This window comes from Arvicanthis niloticus, chromosome 1 (genome assembly GCF_011762505.2).
Source record: "Arvicanthis niloticus isolate mArvNil1 chromosome 1, mArvNil1.pat.X, whole genome shotgun sequence".
NCBI classification, from domain to species: Eukaryota; Metazoa; Chordata; class Mammalia; order Rodentia; family Muridae; genus Arvicanthis; species Arvicanthis niloticus.
The window spans coordinates 149,396,475-149,421,955 of NC_047658.1; the positions used below are offsets into that span (position 1 = coordinate 149,396,475).

At 39.3% G+C, this 25,481-nt stretch overlaps 1 protein-coding gene across 4 annotated transcripts in view; it reads right to left on the bottom strand.

Annotated features, from left to right (window-relative positions):
- The window catches only part of Hpse2 (heparanase 2 (inactive)), a 574,766-nt gene that overhangs the window by 167,002 nt on the left and 382,283 nt on the right, over positions 1–25,481 (bottom strand). For all 4 annotated transcript variants that reach the window (XM_034509671.2, XM_076921673.1, XM_034509663.2 and 1 more), the window contains one exon: positions 17,343–17,390. In XM_034509671.2, coding sequence (XP_034365562.1) covers positions 17,343–17,390 — 48 coding nt within the window. The remainder of the gene's footprint in view (positions 1–17,342; positions 17,391–25,481) is intronic.

The window sequence follows — 25,481 nt, forward strand, 5'->3', positions numbered from 1 at the left end:
AAAAAATTTAATGTAACCACTGACATAAACTTACATTGGGATTAAGTTACAAAAGCATTGTTCACTAAGTTTACCTAAGGTAAGAAAGTGGAATATATTACTAAATATAAGATTTTGAGGTGGCTTTGAAAACTGCATGGCTTTCCCTGATAACATCAGGTGTGGTTTGCTCTTGGAAATTAGAGTTTTGACAGTTATAATGATAGTTTGATAGGATCCTGAGTTCCAGTCACCTGTGAGGTAGCTATGTTCTGTAATTCTAAACTCCAGACTTCCAAATGAATATAATTAACACTGCATGTAATCTGAGAAATACAATCAGACATGCTTACTGCACAGAAAGCCCCAAAGTCAAACATCCATGCTGAGGTAATACAGCTCTTAAAGGGATCAAATGACACCAGAGACAAATGTATCAAGTTGCTGTGGCAACTGATCCAAAGTGCAGCCCAGCTGTTTCCAGTCTGTTCTCCCAACATCAGAGACTATTCACTCAAGGCAAACCATAAAAATACCTCCTGGCTCATAAAAATGCCATTTTCTGTTTTGTATGCCAGCTCGCTCATCTCCTCAGGCTAAGGTCTATCTATCCTACTTGCTCTTGCCTTTTGCTCATCAGGATAAGGCTGTGGGAGAATCCTGCCAACAGTTAAACTTGGGTTCTCAAGTACAACAGAGAGGTAAGTTCCTTCAGAAGCTAAGAAAGCATGTGATTACCTCACCCCCAGTCACCCACAAACTCGGCTGCAATCTTCCAGGTTCATTGTTAAAGACCAGGTGCTTAAATTTAGTCTTTCTGTTAGGGCAAATGCTTTTACAGTAAAAACTTCAAGCGGAAGCTGAATGATATAGGTTATGAAGTATGCTTCTTCAGAGTAACTAGTGAGGGCTATGGTGAACGGGAAGAACAATGGCTTCCAGTCTGGGGGCAAAATATTAGTTAAATCATGGATCATCGTTTCTCTGGGATTCCTCAGACAGGATGCACTCTTTTCGATGCTTACTTGCCTAGGGAAAATTGGTATTAATGAGCTTTGTCTTGTTAATCCAGTACTCCTGGAACTTGTGTGTGTGCATGAAACATCTGAGTGATTAAATGCATATTCTAATTTATAAGGACTGGAGTAGGGACTGGGACTTCGCTTTCAAAAACTCATAGATGGTGTTAATGCTGCTGGTTTGGACATCCCTTTAGCACAAGATCAGAAGAGCTTGAACAACACTGGTGCACATACAGGGCTTTGAGTTAATGTTAGTTCTTATACCTCATTTTCAACAGTATATTGTACAAAACATAAGTTTTGAATGCATCTCCTGAGGATTGTACCAGCATTGGGCATCTCTGCCACATACCTGTCCATGTTGTTTTGTGGGGAATTATTAGAAGGTGTGACCCTGTTGAAGTAGGTGTAGCCTTGTAGGAGTAGGTGTGTCGCTGTGCGTGTGGGCTTTAAGACCCTCATCATAGCTGTCTGGAAGCCAGTATTCCGCTAGCAGCCTTCAGATGAGGATGTAGAACTCTCAGCTCTGCCTGCATCATACCTGCCTAGATTCTGCCCTGATCCCACCTTAATGATGATGGACTGAACCTCTGAACCTGTAAGCCAGCCCCAATTAAATGTTGTCCTTTACAAGACTTGCCTTGGTCAGGGTGTCTCTTCACAGCAGTAAAACCCTAACTAACAGTGGAAGTAGGGGAGCTGCTAACTCTTTTGCCTGCTCTTGAGATATTTTTCCTCTTACTGGGTTGCCTCACCCAGCCTTGGCATGAGGGTTTGTTCTTAGTTATATTGAATCTTGTTATGTTGTGTTTGGTTGATATCCCTGGGAGGCCTGCTCTTTTCTGAAGGGAAAGGGAGGAACAATGGATGTGGGGGAGAGGGGAGGATGCAGCTGGAATGTATGGGCATCACTGAGGTGAGAGCATGAGGGAGTATTTCCTCAGAATCAGCACACAGCTGTGGTCACAAGTGGGTTAAAGTTGCACCTCATCTCATGCTGACAGCTGAACTTGGTGGTGTGCAAGCATCTTCCAGGTAATACTGGTTTGGGTGTCATGAGAGCTGCAGGATTGAAGGGTTCAATGAGAGCAGATGAGCTTGGCATCACTGAAATTTAGGAGAGGCCATTTGTGAAGGTGCAGCCTTAGTAGCAGTGGATTTTTCCAAAACTGAAGGGATCATAGAGAGGTTTGGCACTGTATGGCAGAGTTTAGTCCCTGAATGGAGGCCTGGATGTGGAGGTGACCCCAGCATAATGGAGATACCAGGATCTGGGGAGGACTACCAAAAACAGCAGCAGCTGCTGACTGGATCGCGACTGAACTCAGGAGATGAGCTATGAGCCTATGAGATTCAGAATATAGAGATATGAGATTTAACATTGTTGGAGTTTACTTTTGCTTTGTTCAGATTACTACTGTGTCCTAGTTCTTCCCTCTTGGAGCAACAACAAACTAATTTTTTCTTTTCTTTTCTTTTTTACTTTATAGGAACCCATGGGTATGGGACTTGGAATATTTTAGAGACTGAGTTTTTTAAGTGTTTGATTTTTTTTTTAAGAAAGTGCTTTTTAAAAAATTGTTGGACTTTAAAGTTAAACTGTGTACATACTGTAATATTAACACACCATACTGGGGATAAAGAAGAAAGGAAAGGCTATAGTTTAATAGTGATGTATTGTTATATAAAGTTGACAAGAGATCAATTATGCTTTTTGTTTGTTTTGTCTACTTGACACAAGCATCTGGCAAGAGTGTATATCAGTTGAGAAAAGGCTTCCATCAGATTGCTTTACACAAGCATGTGAGACATTCTCGATAAATGACTGATGTAGGAGGGCACAGGCCCTTGAAGGTGGTGCCAACCCTGGTTGGTATAAGAAAACAAATTGAGCAAATCATGGGGAGCAAGCAGTAAGCAGCACTCCTCTATGGTCTCTGCTTCAGTTCCTGCCTTGCTTGAATTCCTTTATTGGCTTCATTCAGTGATGGAGTATGATTGAGAAATGTAAGCCAAATAAATTCATTACTTCCCAAATTGATTTTATCTGTGTTTATCAAACAGAAAGTGAACTAAAACAGGCATTTATATAAAGTCCAGTGAGAATCTGGTAACAGCAACTGAAGATGTGGAACACCAGTCACATCCTCTATCTGCCTTGTAAACATCCTTGATCCAGCAGAGCTGGTTCATTCTCGTGGCTCTTAACAAGGGAAATGGTTCAGAAATGCTATATTTGTAAAATCACACACACAAATTATTATTAACTAAGCTCCAGGTTTTACTTGGATTTCATTAGATATTATTTTTCTAAAGCCCATTTTTTTTCTTTATTTTTGTGACGCTAGGGAGCGCTCAGGGCCCTGTACATTAAAGCACATCACTATTATGCCAAACCTCCATCTCAATAAATACAATTTCCACTCCAAATAATTGTTTAAAATCTATCATATATGGAAGAAAACAGCAACTTTTAAAAGTTATCATTGCATGAATGTACTATATGGATCATTTTTAGAGACCATGGAACTTAAGGAATATTTAGAAATGTGACTTCTATAATGATAGTAATTATAAACCAAACTCATTAAACACTTGTAATATAAGTACAACGACAAATGTTTTCACCATCCTCTCAGCTGGCCTCATTACAATCCTGGATAGGAAGAATTATTGAGACACCTAAGACCCAGTTCAGACTCACACTTTAATATAGATGCTCCCTCTGCCAGAAACGCACTTCCCAGGGTATTTGCATAGATAGATAATTCACTCAGTCATTTTTCTATGCTGGTTCACATCTTGGCTTCTAAGAGACCAGTCTCTAAATACTACAACCGACTTCCCCTCCTTGTCTTTCCCATCCTCCCCGCCCCTTCCCTTCTGTTCTCTGCACGCTCTTAACAGGTCTTCATCTGGTATTCTCTCCTTTAAAATCATCTGCAGGTGTCTTTCAGAGTAGACTTTTGACTTTCTGGTGGTGCCTAGAAGAATTTCTTTCTATTCTGGTTCTTACTAAGTTGACTGTTAATAATGTCCCCTTCCTATTTGCCCTTCCAGAAGAAAGAGAACAAGCATTACTCTGCACAAGCGATTACTCGAGGGATAGTTTCACTGCTAACCAGAAGACTTCTAAGCTTTCCATGGCAAAGAGCTTTGTTTCTTTTTGCCTCACTGCTTATCCATAGTATTTACCATAGTACCTGCACATAGTAGGTATTCAAAAAGAACCTTTTTTAATGAATTAATAAAAGTATAACAAAATTATCCTACAAAATCACTCAGTAACCTCCTGAGGCTGAGAAGCCTACAAGAATGAGTTTTGACACATTCATAGAGTGTTATTAGCATGGTCAGAAATAACTATGAAATAAATATATCCATATACTATAGTGAGACAATTTCATAAAAGCAGAGATTATAAGAGATCAGAGATAGCAGGGAGTTCACATGTGATGAAGGATCAGTATAATATGTACCCTGGACCAAGTGCTGCTCTGTGTGTACCCTGGACCAAGTGCTGCTCTGTGTATCCTGGACCAAGTGCTGCTCTGTGTGTCCTGGACCAAGTGCTGCTCTGTGCGAGTTTTAACCTTCACAGTGAGTGTTGAGGCAGGTATTGACCCCAATTTATAAATGAGGAAAGACAGCTTTGAAGGATTTACTTTTCCCCCAAATCTACCAAGGATCAGAGGGAGTATATGAGGTCTATCTTACTTCAAAGCCTTTGCTATTTCTCCCAAACCATGATGCACAATCCTAAAGATCCTTTGCTTCCAAAAAGAGTGTTTATGTGTGTTTTAAGTTCTCTGTGCATCGCTTTCTTAAATACTGTTCAATTGTTTTATAAATGAGATCTGCACTTTGTTAGCATTTTTGCTCTGAAATTGATTATCTACAGGACAGACTTCTTTAACTTTTTCTTTTATGAGGAGTCTTTGTTTAGCAAGTCATTCTAATGTTCCATTGGTTGCAGAAACGCTCATGAATGAATGCTATTCTCAGATTGATTTTACTCACATTTATTTATACTGAGGTAAATTCATAGTTGTTCTGGCAATGAGGTTTTTAAATGTTCATTTATATTCTTTTAAATCTAACAAACCCTCAAATTATAAAATGCATCTCTTTAAGCCTCCAGCTGTAGCATACCTGCCATGTTTCATTTCTCTTCCACAGCAGGAGTCAAGATTGATGTGTATCATAACTGACTAAAAACCAAAGACAGGAAAGTGCCAACTTTTATATGAGGAAAAAATTTACTAAAAATTAAATGACTTCAAGCTATGATCTTGACAACCAAGAGTAGGAATTTTCTAAAAGCCAATTTCCAAGACAATATTCTAGATTTTTTTTTACTCCCATAGAACAGAAGTCTCTGTATTAAGTTTTGTGGCAAAACTTCGGTGACAAATGTACTCTTAGACATCAGATATAGACTGCATTCTTATCTTACAGTGGTTTCCAAACTTTCAAGTGTACCAGAAGCACCTGGAGTTTCAAAGTTTCTTATTTTCTGGGTGATGGTTGTTTTTGGTGGTCAACTTGACTTCATTTGGAGTTAACTAAACCCAAATATAGAGAACACATCTGTGAGGAACTTCTGCTTAATTTGAAGCAAGGAGATCTACTTCTAATCTGGATCTCTGAGGCAGATCTTTAATGCAGATCTAATCTGGGTTCTACTTCTGCTGAAGCTTACATAAGGACATAGAAGAAGAAGAAGAAAGAAGGAGGAGGAAGAGGAGAAAAAAGGAGGAGAGGAGGAGGAGGAAGCAGCAGCAGCAGCAGCAGAAGCAGCAGCAGCAGCAGCAGCAGCAGCAGCAGCAGCAGCAGCTTTTGCTCCTTGTGGGCTTGCTCTTGCATTGCTAGAAAGTCCATTCCTTCACTGGCATTAGAGCCCACCTTATTTGGGATTCCAGTGTAACACTAAAGACCAGCTGAGACATCCAACCTTGTGGACTGAGCAACTATTGGATTCTTAGAGTTTCTGTTCATAGGCAGCCATTTTTGGACTAACTGGGCCACAGCCTGTAAATCATTCTAATAAATCCTCTTTGTGTGTGTGTGTGTGTGTGTGTGTGTGTGTGTGTGTGTACACATAGAGAAATTTATTTTATAAGTTTTGTTACTCTAGGGAACCCTGACTAATATACTATAATAGGGCCTGAAAATTTACATTTCTAACACGCCCTCAGGTGTGGTCTAGAGACCATACTATGAGTGACTCTATGAAGTTTCAGTTCCCAGTGGTCGCTATACACAATTAGTAGGCTTTGGACAAGTAGCATTCTCAATCTTTTCTTACTCTCAGAATCATCTGATCAGGAATCATAGCTCACTTTTAGACTGAATGTCATCTAAAGAACTAACTCTTTCTTGTATGACTTAGTTGCTTTCAGACTTATGATAGGTCACTGGTGGTATTAGTGAGTTTAAGATTTTGATATTTTATAATGAAATATGTCAACATTTGAAAGATCTATATAGCTCATAACTCAGTAAAGTAATATTTTCCAATTGATTAATTCAAGCCATTACAACATTACCCAAGAACTCTGTAAAGCTCAAGATCCATGTGATCCAGTGAACCAGGGTGTGAGAAGGTCACTTGCATAGTTTCATATTCAATACAATATTGTAAATAACTTTGAAGAATCTATCACTTAATGCATTCTGCTTCTATCTGAGGATACCTGCAATTATCTGAAAAATGATATTCTAAAATATCTTCCTCTTTCAACCACATCTCTTTAATGAAGCCAAATTTTCTTTGCAGTCTTAAACCAAAACAATGCATGTATTTAATTAAGTCAGATGTTAAGAGATGCAAAAATATAAACTAAGGCCTTTTTTTCTAATTAATTTTTCTGGTTTTGAAAAATAAAGTAAATTTCTATAAAATATGTGTTCAAATGTAATAAGTTTATTGTTAAATAATTTAAAATTTGTTATAGCTCTAGTATAGCAAGTCAGTATAAATCTGATTTTTATATAAAAAATGTGGAAGATTTAATAGTTGTCAAGAGTGAATGGTGTCCTGAGATGAATGAGTGGATGAACCATTGCCCTAGGTGCTTGGGGAGCTTCCTTATTTCCAGAAAAGCAGACCAACAACAGAGGTGGAGCTGGGCCCGGCCATCAAGCACTGGGGAGGTAGAGAGCAATCACAACTACAAGTGCGAGCTTCTAAACACGGAGGCAAACCTCTTCTTTGGAACAACAACCAGAAGAGCAACTGTTGGAATGGGTAGAAGTCTGACACTCTGGCTGGAACTTCCTGTATAGACTTTCATTGGTTGAGAATCAATCAACGGCCATTTAAAAAAAAAAAAAAACAAAAAACAAAAACAAACAAAACAAAACAAAACAAAACAAAAAAACCCAATCAGCTCTTATGAACAAAACTAGAAACTCAAAATACTCAGAAATTCGAGAGAAGGGAGCTTTAATTCCAATGTCAGATATGAAGATGAATAAAAGAGAAATGGGAAGAAAACAGAAGATGCAGCATTAATGAAGGGCACATGAGAACACATATGGGGAATAAAACAGTCCTGAGCAGAGAAAATGACAGAAAGGCAGAAGGAAAAAGACTGCAAACAGATGACAGCATGGCAAGAAACAGGATAAGGACAGATAGTAGAGAGCTTTCTGAGTAACAGAACTGGGGTTTTGGAAGTAGTAGAAATACAAATTTCAATAGAACCTCAAACTGATATTCTTGGAGAGGAAATGAGAGAAAATCTATCCAGAAACAAGGAAAGGTGTTCTGAAGAGGATGTTCTGAGTTATAGCTTTCAGAATGGATATTATAGAAGTATAAGTGTCTCAAAAGAAAACGTAGATGAAAAGGGGATCTATAAGAAAACAGAAGTAAGACTGAAATGGAGAAACATGGAAAGATCAGAGTACAACTTGAGGGCTATCAATACCTGGCTAGTAACAGCCCCAGAAGGGACTGTCTTCAAATGGAAAAATCCTTAGCAAAGCAAAGTGTTCTAAGTAGGCCTTAAACTGAGGGTGTGGATTTCAGACAGAGTATCTACTATATACGAACTGGACAGAATAAAGGGAGGGTCAGGGGACAGGGAGATGCTAAAATTATTAAGAGAGGAAAGAAGGCATGGAGGCTTGAGAAATGAAATGAAAGGCTTGGAGAATTTGAAAGGTATTGGATTTTTCCCATAGTTACAATGGAAGCTCAAGTGAGACGGAGCATGGGTGGGTGAGCACTCTGAGGGAGAACCATGACAGGCAGGTGTGCACTCTGAGGAAGAGCCTTGATGGGTGGGTGTGCACTCTGAGGGAGAGCCTTGATGGGTGGGTGAGCACTCTGAGGGAGAGCCTTGATGGGTGGGTGAGCACTCTGAGGGAGAGCCTTGATGGGTGGGTGAGCACTCTGAGGGAGAGCCATGATGGGTGGGTGAGCACTGAGGGAGAGCCATGTGCACCTAACCTAGAAAGCAAACCTCAAGGCAAGGTTCAACATGCTTAGCTCTCGTTTATCTTTCCCTACTAAGTTCCTGAGAGAAATGTTACACTAAGAAGAGGGAGTAAACCTCAGAGAAGGGTTTTTATTTATCCAATAAATAAAAAAGTCGGAGAACCCCAAGGTTGACGGTGAAGGGTGATGCTAGGACAGCAGCTGTTCAAGAAGCACCGAGATCAATTGGTCCAGATGGGAACAGTAGAGATAGCTTGAAGGGTAGATCTCCAAGGAGACAAGCCAACTGCCACCTAAAGTGTCTGTATTTATAGAAATTTACCACTGTTGTAGAGTTTTAAGACTAATTAATGATAGATTAAGAGGAAGTTAGCAAATAAAGAAAAGTTGGTTATCAACACAGAGGGAGAAAAAAGTTGTGAAAAACTAATCAGAGAACATGATGTATCTGATCTATGAATTAAATTTACATAGTCTGAGGCTGGAGAAATGGCTCAGTGATCACAAACATTCTCTGTTCTTTAGGATCACAGCCACTGAGTAACAATCTGGGTGGAACTTTTAACATCACTGTAACTCTGGTAATGTAGGGCAGAGATGGGAGGGTCCATGTGGCTTGCTGGCTGCTAGCCTAGCCCACTGAAAGTGTGAGTTCCAAGGACACACACACACACACACACACATACACACACACACACACAGAGAGAGAGAGAGAGAGAGAGAGAGAGAGACAGAGAGAGAGACAGAGAGAGAGACAGAGACAGAGAGAGACAGAGAGACAGAGAGACAAAGACAGAGAGAGACACAGAGAGACACAGAGAGACACAGAGAGACAGAGAGACAGAGAGAGGAGGGAGACAGAGGGAGAGGGAGGAAGAGAGGGGAGGAAGGAGGAAGAGAGAAAAGAAAGAGGGAGGGAGGAATAGAGAGAGAGGGGGAAGGAGAGAGAGAAAGAAGGGGAGAGAGATTCTGCCTCAAAGGAATAATGCAGAGAGTGAAAGAGGAGGGTACCTGACCTTCTCTAGACTCTGAACATGAACACTGCATACACATGTATGCACAGATCACACACCTCTCTCTCATGCAAACTAAATTAACTTTAAAATTAAGAGTAACAGTGTGAACAATGATTTTTGATCTAACCACTGAAAAATAAGATATTGGAGGAGCGATAAAGGGATAAAGTCATATGAAGCCAGAGGCATAAATTCTCGCCTTCCACAGTAATTGATTAAGGGAATTGGGGACAATCAAGATAGTTGACTCAGATTGTTATTCAGAAATATGAAAAGTAAGAATACAGGCAAGTAAGCTATGCAAACTGCTTCTGGAGCAGGAAAATTAGGGTATAAATGATGAAGCTGGGCGTTGAAGATTTTTTTAATATGAGGAAAATGTATTCCATGCTCATTATAAAACATTAGATATTACAGAAAAGTAAAAATGAGAAAAAAGAGCCCCCATACTTCATACATCAAAGACCTAGTACTATTAATCTACTGGTGTCTTTTCTTTGGTCTTCTGTTTATATTCAACTTTATGCCATTAAAGTATGATCTACACATTTTATGTTTTACTTTCCATAACAAAGATGTTTTTTCATTCATACTTTTCATGAATATTATCATGGCATCTTGTTATTTTACAATCAATAAGATATTTTAAGATGTAACAGTTTAGGGTTCTCTTTAGTATTTGAGAATAACATTTTCAAACCTAGAGATAAGCATTATATAGTATATATAGTATATATCATATATATCATACATCTATCACATGAGTGCTATAGTTAACATTTTGCTGCTTGTTTCCATATACCTATCAGTCTGTCTATTTCTCTTCTTGTTCACTGATCCCTTTTATGTTCTGAGGCTTTTCAAAATAAATTTCAGTTTGTAAACTTTATTCTAAATGTCATCAGGTATCTAAACAGCCAGAGTCCATCTTCATTATATTATTTGATGAACCTGGACAAATGCAGACACCTATATAACTCAAATTCCTCTCAAGATGCAGACTGTTGCGATCATTAAGCCATGTCCCTTTCCTCAGAGACTGTCACTGTTCTGATTTACGAAATCTATCCTGGTACTATGTATACCTGAGGTGATATGAATACCCTTTTTTTCGTTGTTTTGTTTTAGGCTTTGTTTTAACTTACCAGTGGTTTTGAGATCTATGTGAAGCCGCTCTTTTGTTACATCTCTATTACTTTTACTTACTTCAGGTTGTTTGTTCCTTTTTAGCTTCTTCAGATGACAGGCAAAATTACTGATTGTCAGTGTTTCTTTTCTTTACAGTAAGCATGGCAGGATGCAGGACTCTGCTTCTGCTGAGTATCACTTTGATATAATAATTTTCATAATAGTCTATGATTGTTATACTTTGTTTCATTTTTGAGTTATAGATTTTAAATGTGTTAATTTCTAAAGTTACATTTTATATGTGTTGTATTACTAATATTTATGTCATCAGAAATGTACCCTCTGGGGTTTTAAACTGATGCAGTCACTATGGAAATCAGCGTGGTGAATTCTCAAAAAGCTAAAATTAATTCTCCCATATGACTCAGCTATACCACTCCTTGGCATTTGCCAAAGGACTCCACATCCTAGCTCACAGATACACAGTTCAGCCATGATCACTATTGCTTTACTCACAGTAACTAAGAAATGGAAATAACTCAAATATCTTTCAACAGATGAGTGAAAGATGACAATACATGGATATATATGAACCACATATCACTATCAGTTTATATACACACATATATGTATGCATTATGGAATACTATTCAGCTATAAAGAAAAAACAAAATAATGAACTTGGCAGATAAATGGACAGAACAAGAAAAGATCATATTGAGCAATGTGACCAAGACCCAGAAAGACAAATGTCATGTGTTCTCCCTCACTGACAGCTCTAAATCCAAATATTCAGATATAAGTACATATCCTTATCCTGTAGTAACTGCAGAAACCAGGAAAGTTAATGGGTCCATTTCCAGAATTGGGGGTTGGAGAGCAACAGAGAGAAAACAACAGGGTTCCATGTGATCTGATCAGGGAAACTGAAAAGGGGGTCTCTTTAGGGAGGTAAATACAGAAAGTGGAGTGAGGTAGAGAGAATAACAGGACGCAAGTGATCTGATAGAGGAAACAGGAAAGGGGGGCTCTTTAGGAGGAGGTAAACACAGAAGGAGGGTAAAATAACAATAAGAATGTCTGAAAAGCAATAATGAATCATAATCTTAATGTTTAGAGAAACCTCCAGACTGACTTCTGTCGTGTCTGCTCCAGTTTGTACTCTCAGGATCACCTAGCTTCCTTTCCACAGGTCCTTGGTTTGGCTTTAGTGACAGCCATTCTGACAAGTCTGAAATGAAATCTCAAAGTGCTTTTGACGTGTGTTTCCCTGGTGGCTGAGGATGCAGGCTTTTCTTGTGTACCTACTGGTTGCTTGTACTTTGTCTTTTGAGAAGCACTGTTCATTTTATTTGCCCACTTACTGATTGAATTATTTGGATACCTGTTTTGGAATTTAAATCTTTATACAATCTAGATCTCAACCCCTGGTCAGATGTGTAGGTAACAAAGACACCCTTCCATCCTGACCTCTGTTTATTTATTCTCTTCACTCTTTCCTTTGTCATGCAGAAGCTTGTAAATAACATGCAAGCCCATTTGTCAGGTCTTGCAATGGTTTTCTGGACTACTGGAGTCCTGTTTAGAAAATCCTTGTCTTATGACCATGTTTTGAAGAGTTTTCTTCTGGCACTTTTAGAGTTTCCTCTCAAGCTCATGGACTGACAAAATTAATACTATTAAAAACTGCAATTCTACCAAAAGTAGCCTGCAAACTGAATGTAGTCCTGTCAAAATCCCAGTGAAATACCTACCCAAGGAGACAACAGCCCATGCTTCATATGGATGTACCCAAGTCAAATAGACAAAATGATCCCAAACAGGAGCAATAATGCTTGGGGCATCAAAATTGATTTAAAATACTACTAGTGTGAAGAAATGAAAATAGCCCAGGACTGCTAGTCAAGCAAGTCCTAGGGCAGACTAGGGAGAGCACAGAGGACACAGACACAGAGACCAGGGAGAGCACAGAGGACACAGACACAGAGACCAGGGAGAGCACAGACATTCTAGAAGCAAATTTACACATAGCTACAACCATCCAATTTTTGGCATATGTTTCAAAAACATATACTGGGGAAAAGATAGCCTCTTCAACAAATGATGGGAGGAAAATAGATATCTACATACATATGACACAATAAACCAGACCCAGTGTCTCTCACCATTTACACAATCAAGTCAAAATGGTCCAAAGACCTTCAAATGTATCTCCTGTAGGCAAAATATTTAGGTCTTCTATGTCATTCAAACTAAGTATCCTTGCATTAATTATACATACAATTTACAACAATTATACCTAATATAATTATTGATTTAGGTATGGTTAGGCCTACCATTTTTGTTTAATTTCTGATTCTCCCATTTATTTTTATTTTCTCTACTTAATTGTCATTATTTTTCTCTTTACATGATTTTTTAAAATTAAATCACTATTCCTTAATATTCAGTTGCCATTTATTTATGATTTAAAAAAATTTATAATGGTGCCCAGTATTTTAAAAGTGAGTCCTTTAAGAATAAACTTTCACTTGTGTGTTCTAGCCTTCATAAAGTCAATACCATATTAATCCATGCAAGAGAACACTACAACCATGTACTTCTACTTAATGCCCGTTTTTCTTACCCTCATTGAGGTATTGTCATATATACTTTAAGGCCACAAATGTAATAAACCCCACAATAGAATTCGCAAATTCACATTCATCTGGTTTTAAAAAAATAAAGAGGGAAAATAGTGTCTTTTATTTAATCAAACCTCTGTGGTTTCCGGTGCTCTTTGTTCTTTTTTGAACACCTGAGTCTCACCTGGCATTATTAACGTCTTTCTGTCTGAAAACCTAGTGTTTTGTGTCATTTATTAATCAAAATCACTTTTATGTCATTTTCATTTTTAAAAAGCAGTTTTTCCTGATGGAGTATTATGTGGCCATTATAAATAATGAATTCCTATCATTTGTAACAATGTATCTGAGCCTGAGGATACATATTAAGTGACATAAGTCAGGCAAAGAAAAACAAACACTATATATTTTCACTTCTGTGTGGAACTTTAAAGTTTATCGTGTAGAAGCAGAGCATAGAACAGTATCACAAAGATTTCATGGTTTGGTTTACAATGGACTGGCATTTCTTCATGTAACCATTTAATGTGGACATCTCCCCCCTACCTCTGAATATTTACAATAACTACTTTGAAATAGTTGTCAGTTAATTTTAATATCTGGATCATGAAAAACATGTTGTTTTATTATAATTAATGTGTGCTAAATATAAAAGAACACACGCCTCTGCCCTAAAATTTCTCTTTTGACAGTTTTAGGTTTTCAGCTGTTGTTTTGCACCTGGTTCATTGGATCTTACAGTGAACACATACATTGCAGGGATGAGATTCGAGGAAAGTTTACATGCACTTCTGGAATTTTCCCCTTGAGCTTCTTCTAGTCTCTGATTACTCCTTAAGACATAACCATGTATTTCTGCTTCCATTCTAGCTTCTTTGTGAAATATGGATTAACTGACCATATTTCTATAACTAGAAAAACATGCCTTTCAGCTATTACCATTCACCTTTATCAAGAATTTTGTATCTAACCTCTAGTTTCCTCCCCTTTTAGAACCATACCAAGTGTCTATTTGTAAGTAGTTGGATATAAGCTATATCACTGGGCCTGTAATTTGAATTTAATATCAGTATAATCATTGCTGGGTTCTACAGATTAAATTGAATATTTTGGCCCTTAAAACTTAGCAAATTTGGGATCATGAGCTTCGAAATCAAACGATTTAAACACACAGATCAGACCTGGTCAACATATAAAATTCAAGAAGAGTCTCTAGTGCATTGTTATTATTATCACTGCAGCCACTATTATTTCAATAGTTAATGCCTAATAAACAATTATCTAAACAGCTACTTCATAAATTGAATAAATACCTTTTAATTTGAAAAATACAAAAAGATGAAAAAACAAGTTATGAAAGGATTTTGTAGATTATTTTAAGTATTATGTAAAATGAGCAAGAGAAAGAATAAAAGAGGTCCTATTGATAGTAAAATCAGAGAGGTTTCTCCAAAGAGATGATATGAAGGTTAAAACTCAAAAGATGATAAGGCATATGAATGGCAGGAAGAAGACGAAGGAACAGTGTGTAGGAAAGCACTGAGGTACACAAGGAAGGCACACAGAGAAGGCACTGAGGTACACAAGGAAGGCACACAAGGAAGGCACACAGAGAAGGCATTGAGGTACACAAGGAAGGCACACAAGGAAGGCACACAGAGAAGGCATTGAGGTACACAAGGAAGGCACACAGAGAAGGCACTGAGGCACACAAGGAAGGCACTGAGGCACACAAGGAATGCACACAAGGAAGGCACACAGAGAAGGCACTGAGGCACACAAGGAAGGCACACAAGGAAGACACACAGAGAAGGCACACAGAGAAGGCACACAAGGAAGGCACACAGAGAAGGCACTGAGGCACACAAGGAAGGCACACAAGGAAGGCACACAGAGAAGGCACACAGAGAAGGCACAAGGAAGGCGTACAGAGAAGGCACTGAGGCACACAAGGAAGGCACACAGAGAAGGCACTGAGGCACACAGAGAAGGCACTGAGGCACACAGGAAGGCACACAAGGAAGGCACACAGAGAAGGCACAGAGGCACCCAAGGAAGGCACTGAGGTACACAAGGAAGGCACCCAAAGAAGGCACTGAGGTACACATGTACAGGGACCTTTAGAGACAGAAAACCTCCAGTATGCAGGAAAGAGTAAATACAGTCAAGTTATGGTCCAGTGACAGCAACTGACATCAGGAGGTAGTATGTTAGTTATGCTCTCTGTAGCTGAGAGAAAAGTACTATGACCAAGAGCAGCTTAGGAGAGCAAGGGTCTATTCTGGATCACAGTTCAGAAGAATAGAGTTCACCATGCTAGGAAGACTGAAAACAGTCAGGAGAATGCAGGGCAGGAGGCCAAGAAGCTGGATGGTCACATATCATCTGCATATAGTAGGAGGGAGGGAGAGAAGGATGACAGGCTGGGGGCTGGGGGTGGAAAGAACAGGAAATGGGGAAAGGTATAAACTCTCAAGCCTGTCCCCAGTGACGCACTTCCTCCAGCAAGGCTCCACTCCATAAAGGTTCCATAACCTTCCCAAATGGTGACATTAACTGAAAACCAAGTGTTTAAATACATGAACATCTGGGGAGCATGTTTCATTCAACCCATAACAGATAGTAAATCAAAGGCCAGGGAACAGAGCTTGGCTTTTGGTTTCAGAGTAAAGGGGTGAGTAGAAATGACAAGTTGGGACACTTATTCTACGACTCACAAAAACACAATGAACGACAAATTTCTAGGGAAAAAATCTTGATTAGATAAACTGGGTTTGAATATAGGCTAAAATAGTTCTCACAGTGATTTGAGTTATTGATTACCAACACCCCCAAAGTCCTTTCTGGGTATTTTAATAAATATTCTATCTACTTCCCTTTCCTTTCACACTTTCATTGTCCCATAATGGACCCACATAAGACAGGGGACAGGCATCAAACTGACAAGTGACTAAGATGCTGTTCAAGGAGAAAGGATTCCAAAATTCAACACCCCTGCACAGACACCAGAGACTCAGAGAATACCTAAATGTACATACTAGATGGCTACCCTCACACTAGACAGCTACTCTCACTCTAGACAGCTGCCCTCACACTAGACAGCTACCCTTACACTAGATGGCTACCCTCACACTAGATGGCTACCCTCACACTAGACAGCTACTCTCACACTAGACAGCTACTCTCACACTAGACAGCTACCCTCACACTCTAGCTACTCTCACATTAGATAGCTACCCTCACACTAGACAGCTACTCTCACACTAGACAGCTACTCTCACACTAGACAGCTACCCTCACACTAGATGGCTACCCTCACACTAGACAGCTACTCTCACACTAGGCTGCTACTCTCACACTAGACAGCTACCCTCACACTGAACAGCTACTCTAACATTATAAGGCTACTCTCACACTAGGCTGCTACTCTCACACTAGACAGCTACTCTCACACTGGACAGCTACTCTCACATTAGCTACTCTCACAAAGTAAGCTAGACTTGAGGTGACAGAACTTATCAACATAAGCTTCTTCCTGCAGTGTTGAGGTTTATCCCTTTTCCTAAAGCTGCTTTATTTTCTTAATAATAATTTTTCTGAATAAATAAATAATATTTCTAAATATTATTAAAAATTTCTTAAGTTTTTCTTTTTAACCTGCTTTATATTATCAAATTTCTTGGCACTAATTAAAACCACACCTATATTTTATATAATATAATATAATATAATATTTCTATGTTCACATGATATATTGAGCAATCAGAACTGTCTCCTCTCTTAAACAGGGAAATTCATTTCCAAAGGGAAGCATACAGGGAAATGGTGTCACACTTCATCTCCATTACCCTTCATCCCTGACAGATTAATTTAAGAGTGTACATTAATAGGCGAGATTTCCAAATTGTCTGTATTGGGGGAGAGGGTTATGGTTTTGAAAATAACAACATAAAGTCATAGCACATCAGACAACATGTGTTCTAATAACATCTTTAGAGGTGATTTTATTTTTTCTTGAAAGATAAATGGTAGTTTATTAAATGTCAGCTGTGAATTTGGTGACAACTAATTATCTTCCATTTCACAGCTGCCGATAATAAGTGAGATAAAAATGATGAATACCTACTGTTGCCAGGTAACTGCATCCACTGTGCTTCCTGCCACCTTCATGAATCTGTAGGAACAAAGAAAGAAGACGGTGTGACTTAAAATAACCATATCTCCAAAGCTAAAACAAGGTAAAGCAAGAAATACATTGGGCCAATGCACATACTGATACACTTTCTCAGAGAACCCACAGCTCCAGCAATGGAAATCAAACTCCCAGTACAGACCTTTACCAACGTCTGCATCCCTAAGCCCATGCCTGACAGTTTTCACATTGATTTTTGTATGATCCAAACATACATGTGCTGTTTTCTATTCTCCAAAGACTCTGATCTCAGCTGGAAAACAATGCTGTTTCCCAAGCATGGCACCACAATAGATGCCTTTGTAAACTGTAGGCCTATCTCCCTGGAGAAAGCATGGGAAAACCCAATTTATTTATACATCTGCAAAGCACTATCAAAATGCTCCGCTGCAAAGCTGCCACATCTGTGTGAAACATGATGAGGCAGAAACATGAGCACCACAAAGAGTAATTTATCCACTTCTGGAGCAGCTAAGTAGAGAAATAAGTATCCTCAGTCAAGTATGCCCAGCTCTAAAGTAGAGGGAAGCCTGGTTCTGGGCACAGTTTACAGCAAAACCTTGTGAGCAATTGTTCACTGACCTGTGTGACCCCATGTAGGTTCAGAAGAACCTAAGAGCGGAGGATGCATTTGTGATTCACAGATGCCACAGGCCACATGTTTGAAATAACTTTCTGTCCCTGCTTACTTGTTTGAGGGCATGTATTGCCATGGCTACTACTTTTCTTTAAGAGTTATTACTCAAAATCAGGAATCAAAGAAAACATCCCAGTTCTTTCAAATGTTCCTTTCAGCCTCAAGACTCCAAAAAAGAATGTCTCTTCAAAGGAAGCATTTAATTGTGCTTTATAACCAAAGAGCTTGAACATAGAAGAAAATGACCTCTTTCCTGGATAACCCTTGCTGTAACCCATCCTAGCAGAATCTCTCTAGACAGATGGATGAGCAAACAAGGGTGCTATGAGCAAATCAAAAGGTTGTATTTCGCTGTGATGGTGGGAAAGGACTAAGTCTACCTGTAGAATGAACTGAACAAATGTAGAAACCAGGAATTTTGATTAGCCACAAAGTGAGGTCTATTAAAAAATAATAGAAAAATGGAGAAGGGGACCAGAGAGACAAATCAAACAGGGCAGGAGGAACAGCTGTAGGAAGAAGCAGCCACTATTGTAGTCTTAGATTGGATTTTGTCTTTATGTTTTTGCTTTTCTTTCTGTAGTAACATTGTACAGTCTTGGAGCAAGAATGAGGAAAATATAATAGTATATAACCCAGAACGAAATTAGTTTGATGGGTTGACTCAGAATGTCAATGTGGTTGTTAGATATTTGACATTTTCTGGTACTGAGAAATTAGGTTTTTTAGCACTGCTTTGCTTGGTGATAAGGATGTTAGATGTTATCGATCCCTTTTCACAGATGATGTGCAGCTTCTCACTGGCTAGAAAGGTAGACTTTTCAGAGTTCCCACACAGCTGGTTCTTTGTGAGTTATGCTACTTCACTTCACTTCACCAGGAGGAAAACCTTTGAGTTTGGCAGGGTGGTTCACCCTCCTTCCTGCTTCCCTGCCCTGTGTTTACGAGTTCCCTTCAGAGATAAAAGGATACCCAGGTATGTGCTACCCAAGTCAATAAGCACATAGTAAGCATCTGTCAAAATGCAGAAAAAGAAAATAAAAAACTACAGGGTCAAAGGGAATGAATGAGAATCCCCAAGATGATTTCTGCTGCATACGTAATCCAAGCAGTGGAGGAATCGATGGCTTACACAAACGGAGGGAATTGGAATTCTTTATCTTTTCTTCAAGATATTGTAAAAGTCAGAAAATCTAGACAGTCTTACTTGTAAACATTATTAATTTTTTAAAAGAAAAGAAACAAAGATTTAAGCATACATTTGCAAGGGATTTACTTTTCCAAAATAATTTCTATCGTCTCTGAAATAATAATAGTCTTTTTGAAACTGTCTTCAAAATCATATAAAATGACATAATGAAGCTGCCATGTTCTTATAAACTGTGTCCAGCTTCTTATGTGTGTAGATCACACACTCTCCGAGAGAAAACACTCAGGGAGCTGCTCCTGCTGAAGTGCAGGAGCCATACCTACAGGGGTGCTTGACTTGTTCAAATTCACACAGACAACGTGGACTTAGACCAAAGTCTGATTCCAAATCCAACCCCATTTCTGGAACCCTGCGAGGCCTTTAAGCTATTTTCACCAGATCTGAGAAGGACAGTAAAACTCTAAAATGGAAAAGAAAAATTTGAAAATTTTATGCTGTGAGAATACAAGCATATCTATCAGTAAACATTCAGGCTTAAATACCTTCTTTACATTTCTGGTTTTTTTTTTTTTTTTTCTAAAGCTCTTTAGTATTTATTTGCAAGAAAATATGCTAATGTGCACATCAAAAGGTGATCCAGTCAGTGCCCAGTCACAGGACCAACACAATGGGCCCCAGAAGGCAGCAATGTGTACAGTTAACCATCAAAGTTATTTTGTGCCACACCAGTACCAATCTAACTGCTTATAGGGTCATAGTTGAGGGAGAAGTTAACTCTGCTGTCTACAGTGTTAAAAGGGATGTGAGTAGAAAAGAAATTCATATCACGTATAACTCTGAATAGTACCTAGAAGGAGGGTCTAGCTTGTGCTACGAGGAACAACCTGGTTTATGGTAGGCATGAACAAGACAAGCTATGTTCTCAGGGTCCAGTGTAGCTGGATACCTAGAAACAGGTAAGGAAACAGCAAGAGGGCAGGCTGGTCAGGGCTCTAGCAAGTGGCCTATTATAATAACCTGATCCTTGTCCTGACAGCAAGATGCTCATCCAAATCCCACTTGTGTCTGTGTGACCAGCTGCTACCAGGGCTATGGAACATGCTAGTGTATCCTTCGTGTATGGCTGTTCACTTTATCCTGTGTTTAGACTAAACGACTTGTCAGGATCAGATTTGGCTTTTAGGAAGATAACTCCAACTGTAGTAAATGTGAAAGTTACTGTTGGGAGTAGGTTGGCAGGGGTCTCCTGCAGGGGGATGAGAAGCTTTGAATTGTGACAGTAAAACATGTTTAGTATGGTAGAGCAAGAGAGGCTGTGGAGGTTTTAATTGTAGCACTATTGAGATATTTCTAACAGGACTTTCCAATCTTATTGAAGATACACTGAAGAACCACAAGTAAATAGCCATTGAGTGTAGCAGCTGTGTAGTCACAAGAAGATTAGGACAAAATATTCTGCTTGGCCAAAAGGCTGTGAAAAGTCAATTAAAAAGATAGGCAGTTTTTCATGATGAAAAGAAAAGACCAATATCACTGAGATGAAATCTTCTGGGAAGTGTTTTCTGAGAGCACAAAGAAGCCATGCTCCAGAGATAGCTAAGGCTGTACCGTGTGCTGCAGCTAGACTTGCTAATGTGAAAGAATTATTCACGTGGTACTGTTTGGAAGGCATGAAGGGGTCATGGGGAGCAGCTGAGGCCTGGCACTGTGAGAAGTTATGGAAGGCCATTGGTGAAGGTGCAGCCTCAGTTACAGTTGATGGCCTGGGACTGAAGGGGTTATGAAAAGAAGTTGAAGTTTGGCACCATAAAGAGAGCCTATGAGAGGCTATCGGTGAAGCCTAGTTGTAGCAGAAAACCACACTGTGCTGGAGATGCCAGTACCATGGGATGATCACCAAGAACATCATTAGCAGTGGAGTGGAGTCAACCAGAGGCTAGAGTGCTACAGAGGGCAGTGCTAGAGGAATGCCATAGCCCTTTGGAGAAGCCCAGAAGAGGATGTGTGGATCCCAGACACTGGAACAAGACCCTGTGAAGTTGAAGTTGACTTGGAGACCCAAAGATATTAAAGATGACAGAGCCTTGGGATGCTTGTATAGTAAAGCTGCTAACAGAAATGGAACCAGTTCAAGAGAAAGAAGTTTGTTGCAGTCAACAAAGATGAAAAAATTGTTGGAGATCTGAAGACTGCCTTGAAATCAGACATGGAGGTGCAGAGTTTGGAGTTTGCCCAGCTGGTTTCCTGTTTTGCTTTGGGGATTTCAGTTAAGTGACTGAATGAATCTCAGAAGGAACTCTGAACTTTGGATTAAATGTATTTTTTATTATGCTATGGCTAGATATGCTCCCGTAGACTCAAGTGTTTGAACAAGCCTTTGGGGGCCAGGATCTAGAATGTGGTGGTTTGAATATGCTTGGCCAAAGTAGTACCACTACTAAAAGATGTGGGCTTGTTGGAAGAAGTATGTCACTGTGGAGATGGGCAATGGGACCTTCCTCCTAACCACATGGGAGCCAGTCTTCTCCTGTCTGCCTTTGGGTGAAGACCGTAGAACTCTCAGCTCCTCCAGCCCCATGTATGCCTGGATGCTGCCATGTTCCCGCCTTGATAATAGACTGAACCTCTGAATCTGTAAGCCAGCCCAAATTAAATGTTGCCCTAATCATGATGTCTGTTCACCCTAAGACAAAGATCTTAAAACTAAATATAGTAAAACCAAACAAATCCAAAACCAAAAAACCCCCAAAACAACAAAAACAAGCAAACAACAACAACAAAACCCTATGGTGATTTTGAAAAGGAAACAATTTATTTCTTACACTAGCTTATGTACTTAGAGAATTTTAAAACAGAAGGCCAGTAGATATTTTTGAAGTTTTACAAAGTCATTCCAATTTTTGCCTGAAAGAAGCCAAGAAAATTAAGATAATTTGGAATAATAAAGAGGTGTCTATGTGTTCTATCATGGATTAATGTATATCTCAAACACAGTAATGATTAAAACAGTCTTAACTCAGGAATTAGTAAGAAAATCTTATAGAATAAAATAGCATTTAAAAAAGTATAAGATGTAACAAATTAACAAGAATTTACCATATGAAAAGCATTTAGAACAGTACCACATGATTTGTTTTAATTTTTTTGAAATAGAAATTAAAGTCAGACTCTTACCTAGTACACTATTTTGTAGAAGATATAAAAATACTTATATAGTTTAGCTTCATTACAGCCTTTAAACTATTTTAATCCCCAAACATTTGCTATTCCCAACAATTTATTACCATTTGACTCCAGTCGTATATTGAAGCAACAGAAAAGTTGTGGTTAACTTTGAGAAAACACTATTAATGAACATGTGGAAGTTGTTATAAACTATATTTTCTTTTGTTCTACTTGGTAAATTGATGAGACAAAGCATATGTATGTATTTCTACACTTACTCTGGGGAGGGAGCATAATTTTATGAATAATGTTGAACACCCTATGGGTGTTTTGTTTTGCTATATTCTCAAAGACAGTCTTCTTTTTTGAGAAGGGTTAAAAATACTTATCACAGGTTCAAATACTTTAATTTCAGAAGTCTTTGAATAATATTATTTAACCTACCAGAAAAAGGAAACTCAACAGCAGAAATAGCATAAGGAAAACGAAGTATACAAACTCCCACGGAACAAATCCAACAGTCGGGGAGTCTGGGGCTTGCTCCCCATCACCACGCCCTTTCCTTGAAAACGAGGGCTTTCGACATCTACTTGATGTCTGTATCATGTCTCCACTCTGCTTCACCTCCATGTTGTCACTGTGGAAGCCGATGAGTTCCAAAAGATCATAACCTTGGTGCATCACAGACACTTCTGCTTCTTTCTTCCACCTCTTTCTCAGAAACATGTTCAAAGCACACGTAGGAACACTTTTCCCAGAGCTGCACAGTGCTCAGCAGTGGGGGTGTTAAAGAGGGGTTGTTGGCAGGCATGCACAAGAGCACTACAAGGCTCTAGTACCAGCTGAAGCTTCCAGTATAAGTTACAGGTTACCCAGGATGTAAGTACTGACAAGGAGGGAAAATCCAGTTTTTCCCAACTTGTATGTTTCCAACCCTGGGGTTGTGAGGCTGGAAGTCTGCAATATGACCTTGGAGAAGGGCTTGCTTTCACATGACCTCCAGTCATCAAAGGGTAGCAGTGAAGGGAGACTACGGTCCTGTATCAGAGAAAAATTTTGGCTAGTACCAGGCAGACATTTTGGTCTCTGAGTGTCTTTCTCTTGAGAGCTGATCTGTTGTTCTCTTTCAGAATGAGAGTCCTTTCTTCCTCCTGGAGACCCTGGACCCAGCAGACCTTCTTCCCTTTGTCATTTACCTGCACATATGATGTATCTGATACTGCAGAGCCTTCTCTTCAGATTACAACTCTTACTTACAATGAGGTCCATCTTTGTCCCTGATCTTTAAGGTTTGATTTCGGTTTCCGGACTATAAAGCACAGCCTTAGAAGCTTGTTTCTGGATTTTATTTTCCAGGAGAGAGGACAAATATTTCACAGAAAACTGGTTATCTAAATGAGTGCACACTTCAATAAGAGTGTAGAAGCCCAACCTACCGTGTCTACGGAAAGAACCACTGATTATGTCAGAACACAAATAAGGTGTAACGATGATGCCAAAAGGCCCAGGAAAAACTTGAGAGAAAAATTTTTTATTATAAAATAAAGTTGATCTGTAAACTGATGGAAATTTTGGGGCATTTTCATTTGACCTGTCACTTAATGTTTTCCTAGGCTGATTATACTGGGTTCTGGGTGGAACAAATAAACTATCGATTTCTTTCCTCCTCTCCTTCCTCCTCTTCATCTCTTGATGCTGCCACCACAGCCTTCTCACCCCCTCCTCTATGAGTGTGTGTCTTTCTCTCTCCCTTCAAGTCTTCTTTCTTCTGTCCTTCACTCTCTCTCCCTCTCTGCTTCTACCATATCTATATACAACAATTAAGTGAAGGCAGAAAGACAGCATAGCTGAACGGTTGTGGAGGTCTCTGTGTTACACCTCTCTTTGATACCTTATCCATCCCTCAAGGTAGTCTGCACAGCCTTTATACACAGGGTTTGAAATGAGACTCTCTAGTCAATCCCTTTTTAAGATAAAAGTTACACTCACATTTAATATAATTATGATCTTGAGTAAATACAGGAAAACATAAACTAACATTTACTGATCAATATACATTTGTTCAGCAGTTTACATAATTTTATTATCATTTTAATTTATTATTTGATAATTTTCTACATGTATACAATGTTTTGATCAAATCTACCCCCAATCCCTCTTCAACTGGTCCTCCCATACTCCACCCACCACTTTCCCCCTCTAACTTCAAGTATTCTTTATAATCCACCACATAGTGCTTCCAGTATGTTCACGAGGTTAGGGACATCCCATAGAGCACAGGCAGCCTACTGGGCATTCATCCCCGAAGAAAACTGGCTTCCTTCCAAGCACCATCAACTAGGGGTGGTGGTGGCATTATCTCTTTCTTTGACAAATGAAGAAACTGCTCAAGACTACCCACATAACTCATTACAGAGCAGGGTTAAACCGGATTCTACTCTAGAGCCCTATTACAGCCATGCAGGGAGCAGATTTGTCGTCTTTGTTGTGCTGCTACTTTTCCTGAGTCCGTGGCAGATGCTAAGAGTAGATGACAATACAATACCTTCCGTCTGAGAACTGGCTGAGAACCTTTCTCAAGATAGATCGCCAAGCATTTGTTACCTGTAACTGGCCCTCAAGATAAAGCCAATTTGCTCCAGTGGGGGATGGGGCTGAGAAATTGAAGATTGTAAGACAGTGTCTGAAACAAGAAAGAGGCACATGTAAGAGAATAATAAAGCTGGGAGAACAGGGGTGGTGAGAGAAAATGTTGAACTACATCTGGAAGGTTCTGGCGAGCAGAGCAAGGGGATGGCTAGAGGAGCATTATGATAGGCACGGCTTGGCAATCTACAGTGCTGCTGAGGAGGTTACACAGACTTGGATTCAAGCATAGAGGGCTTTAACTGACTCGATGTGATTTGTCCTGGCTGTGGAAGGAAGAGATACACATCAGGATATGATTATGACTTTCATAGAGGAAGGAAAATTTCCAGGAGCTGAAGCTCTGGTAAGAGGCAGGGTGAGTGAGAGCAATTACTGTGGGCCCCAAGTGAAGAGGCCTAGATTTTATATTCTTGACTGCTTTATAACATCCTTAGTTGAAAATGAAAAGTCAGGAAAATGGCACCACAAGGTA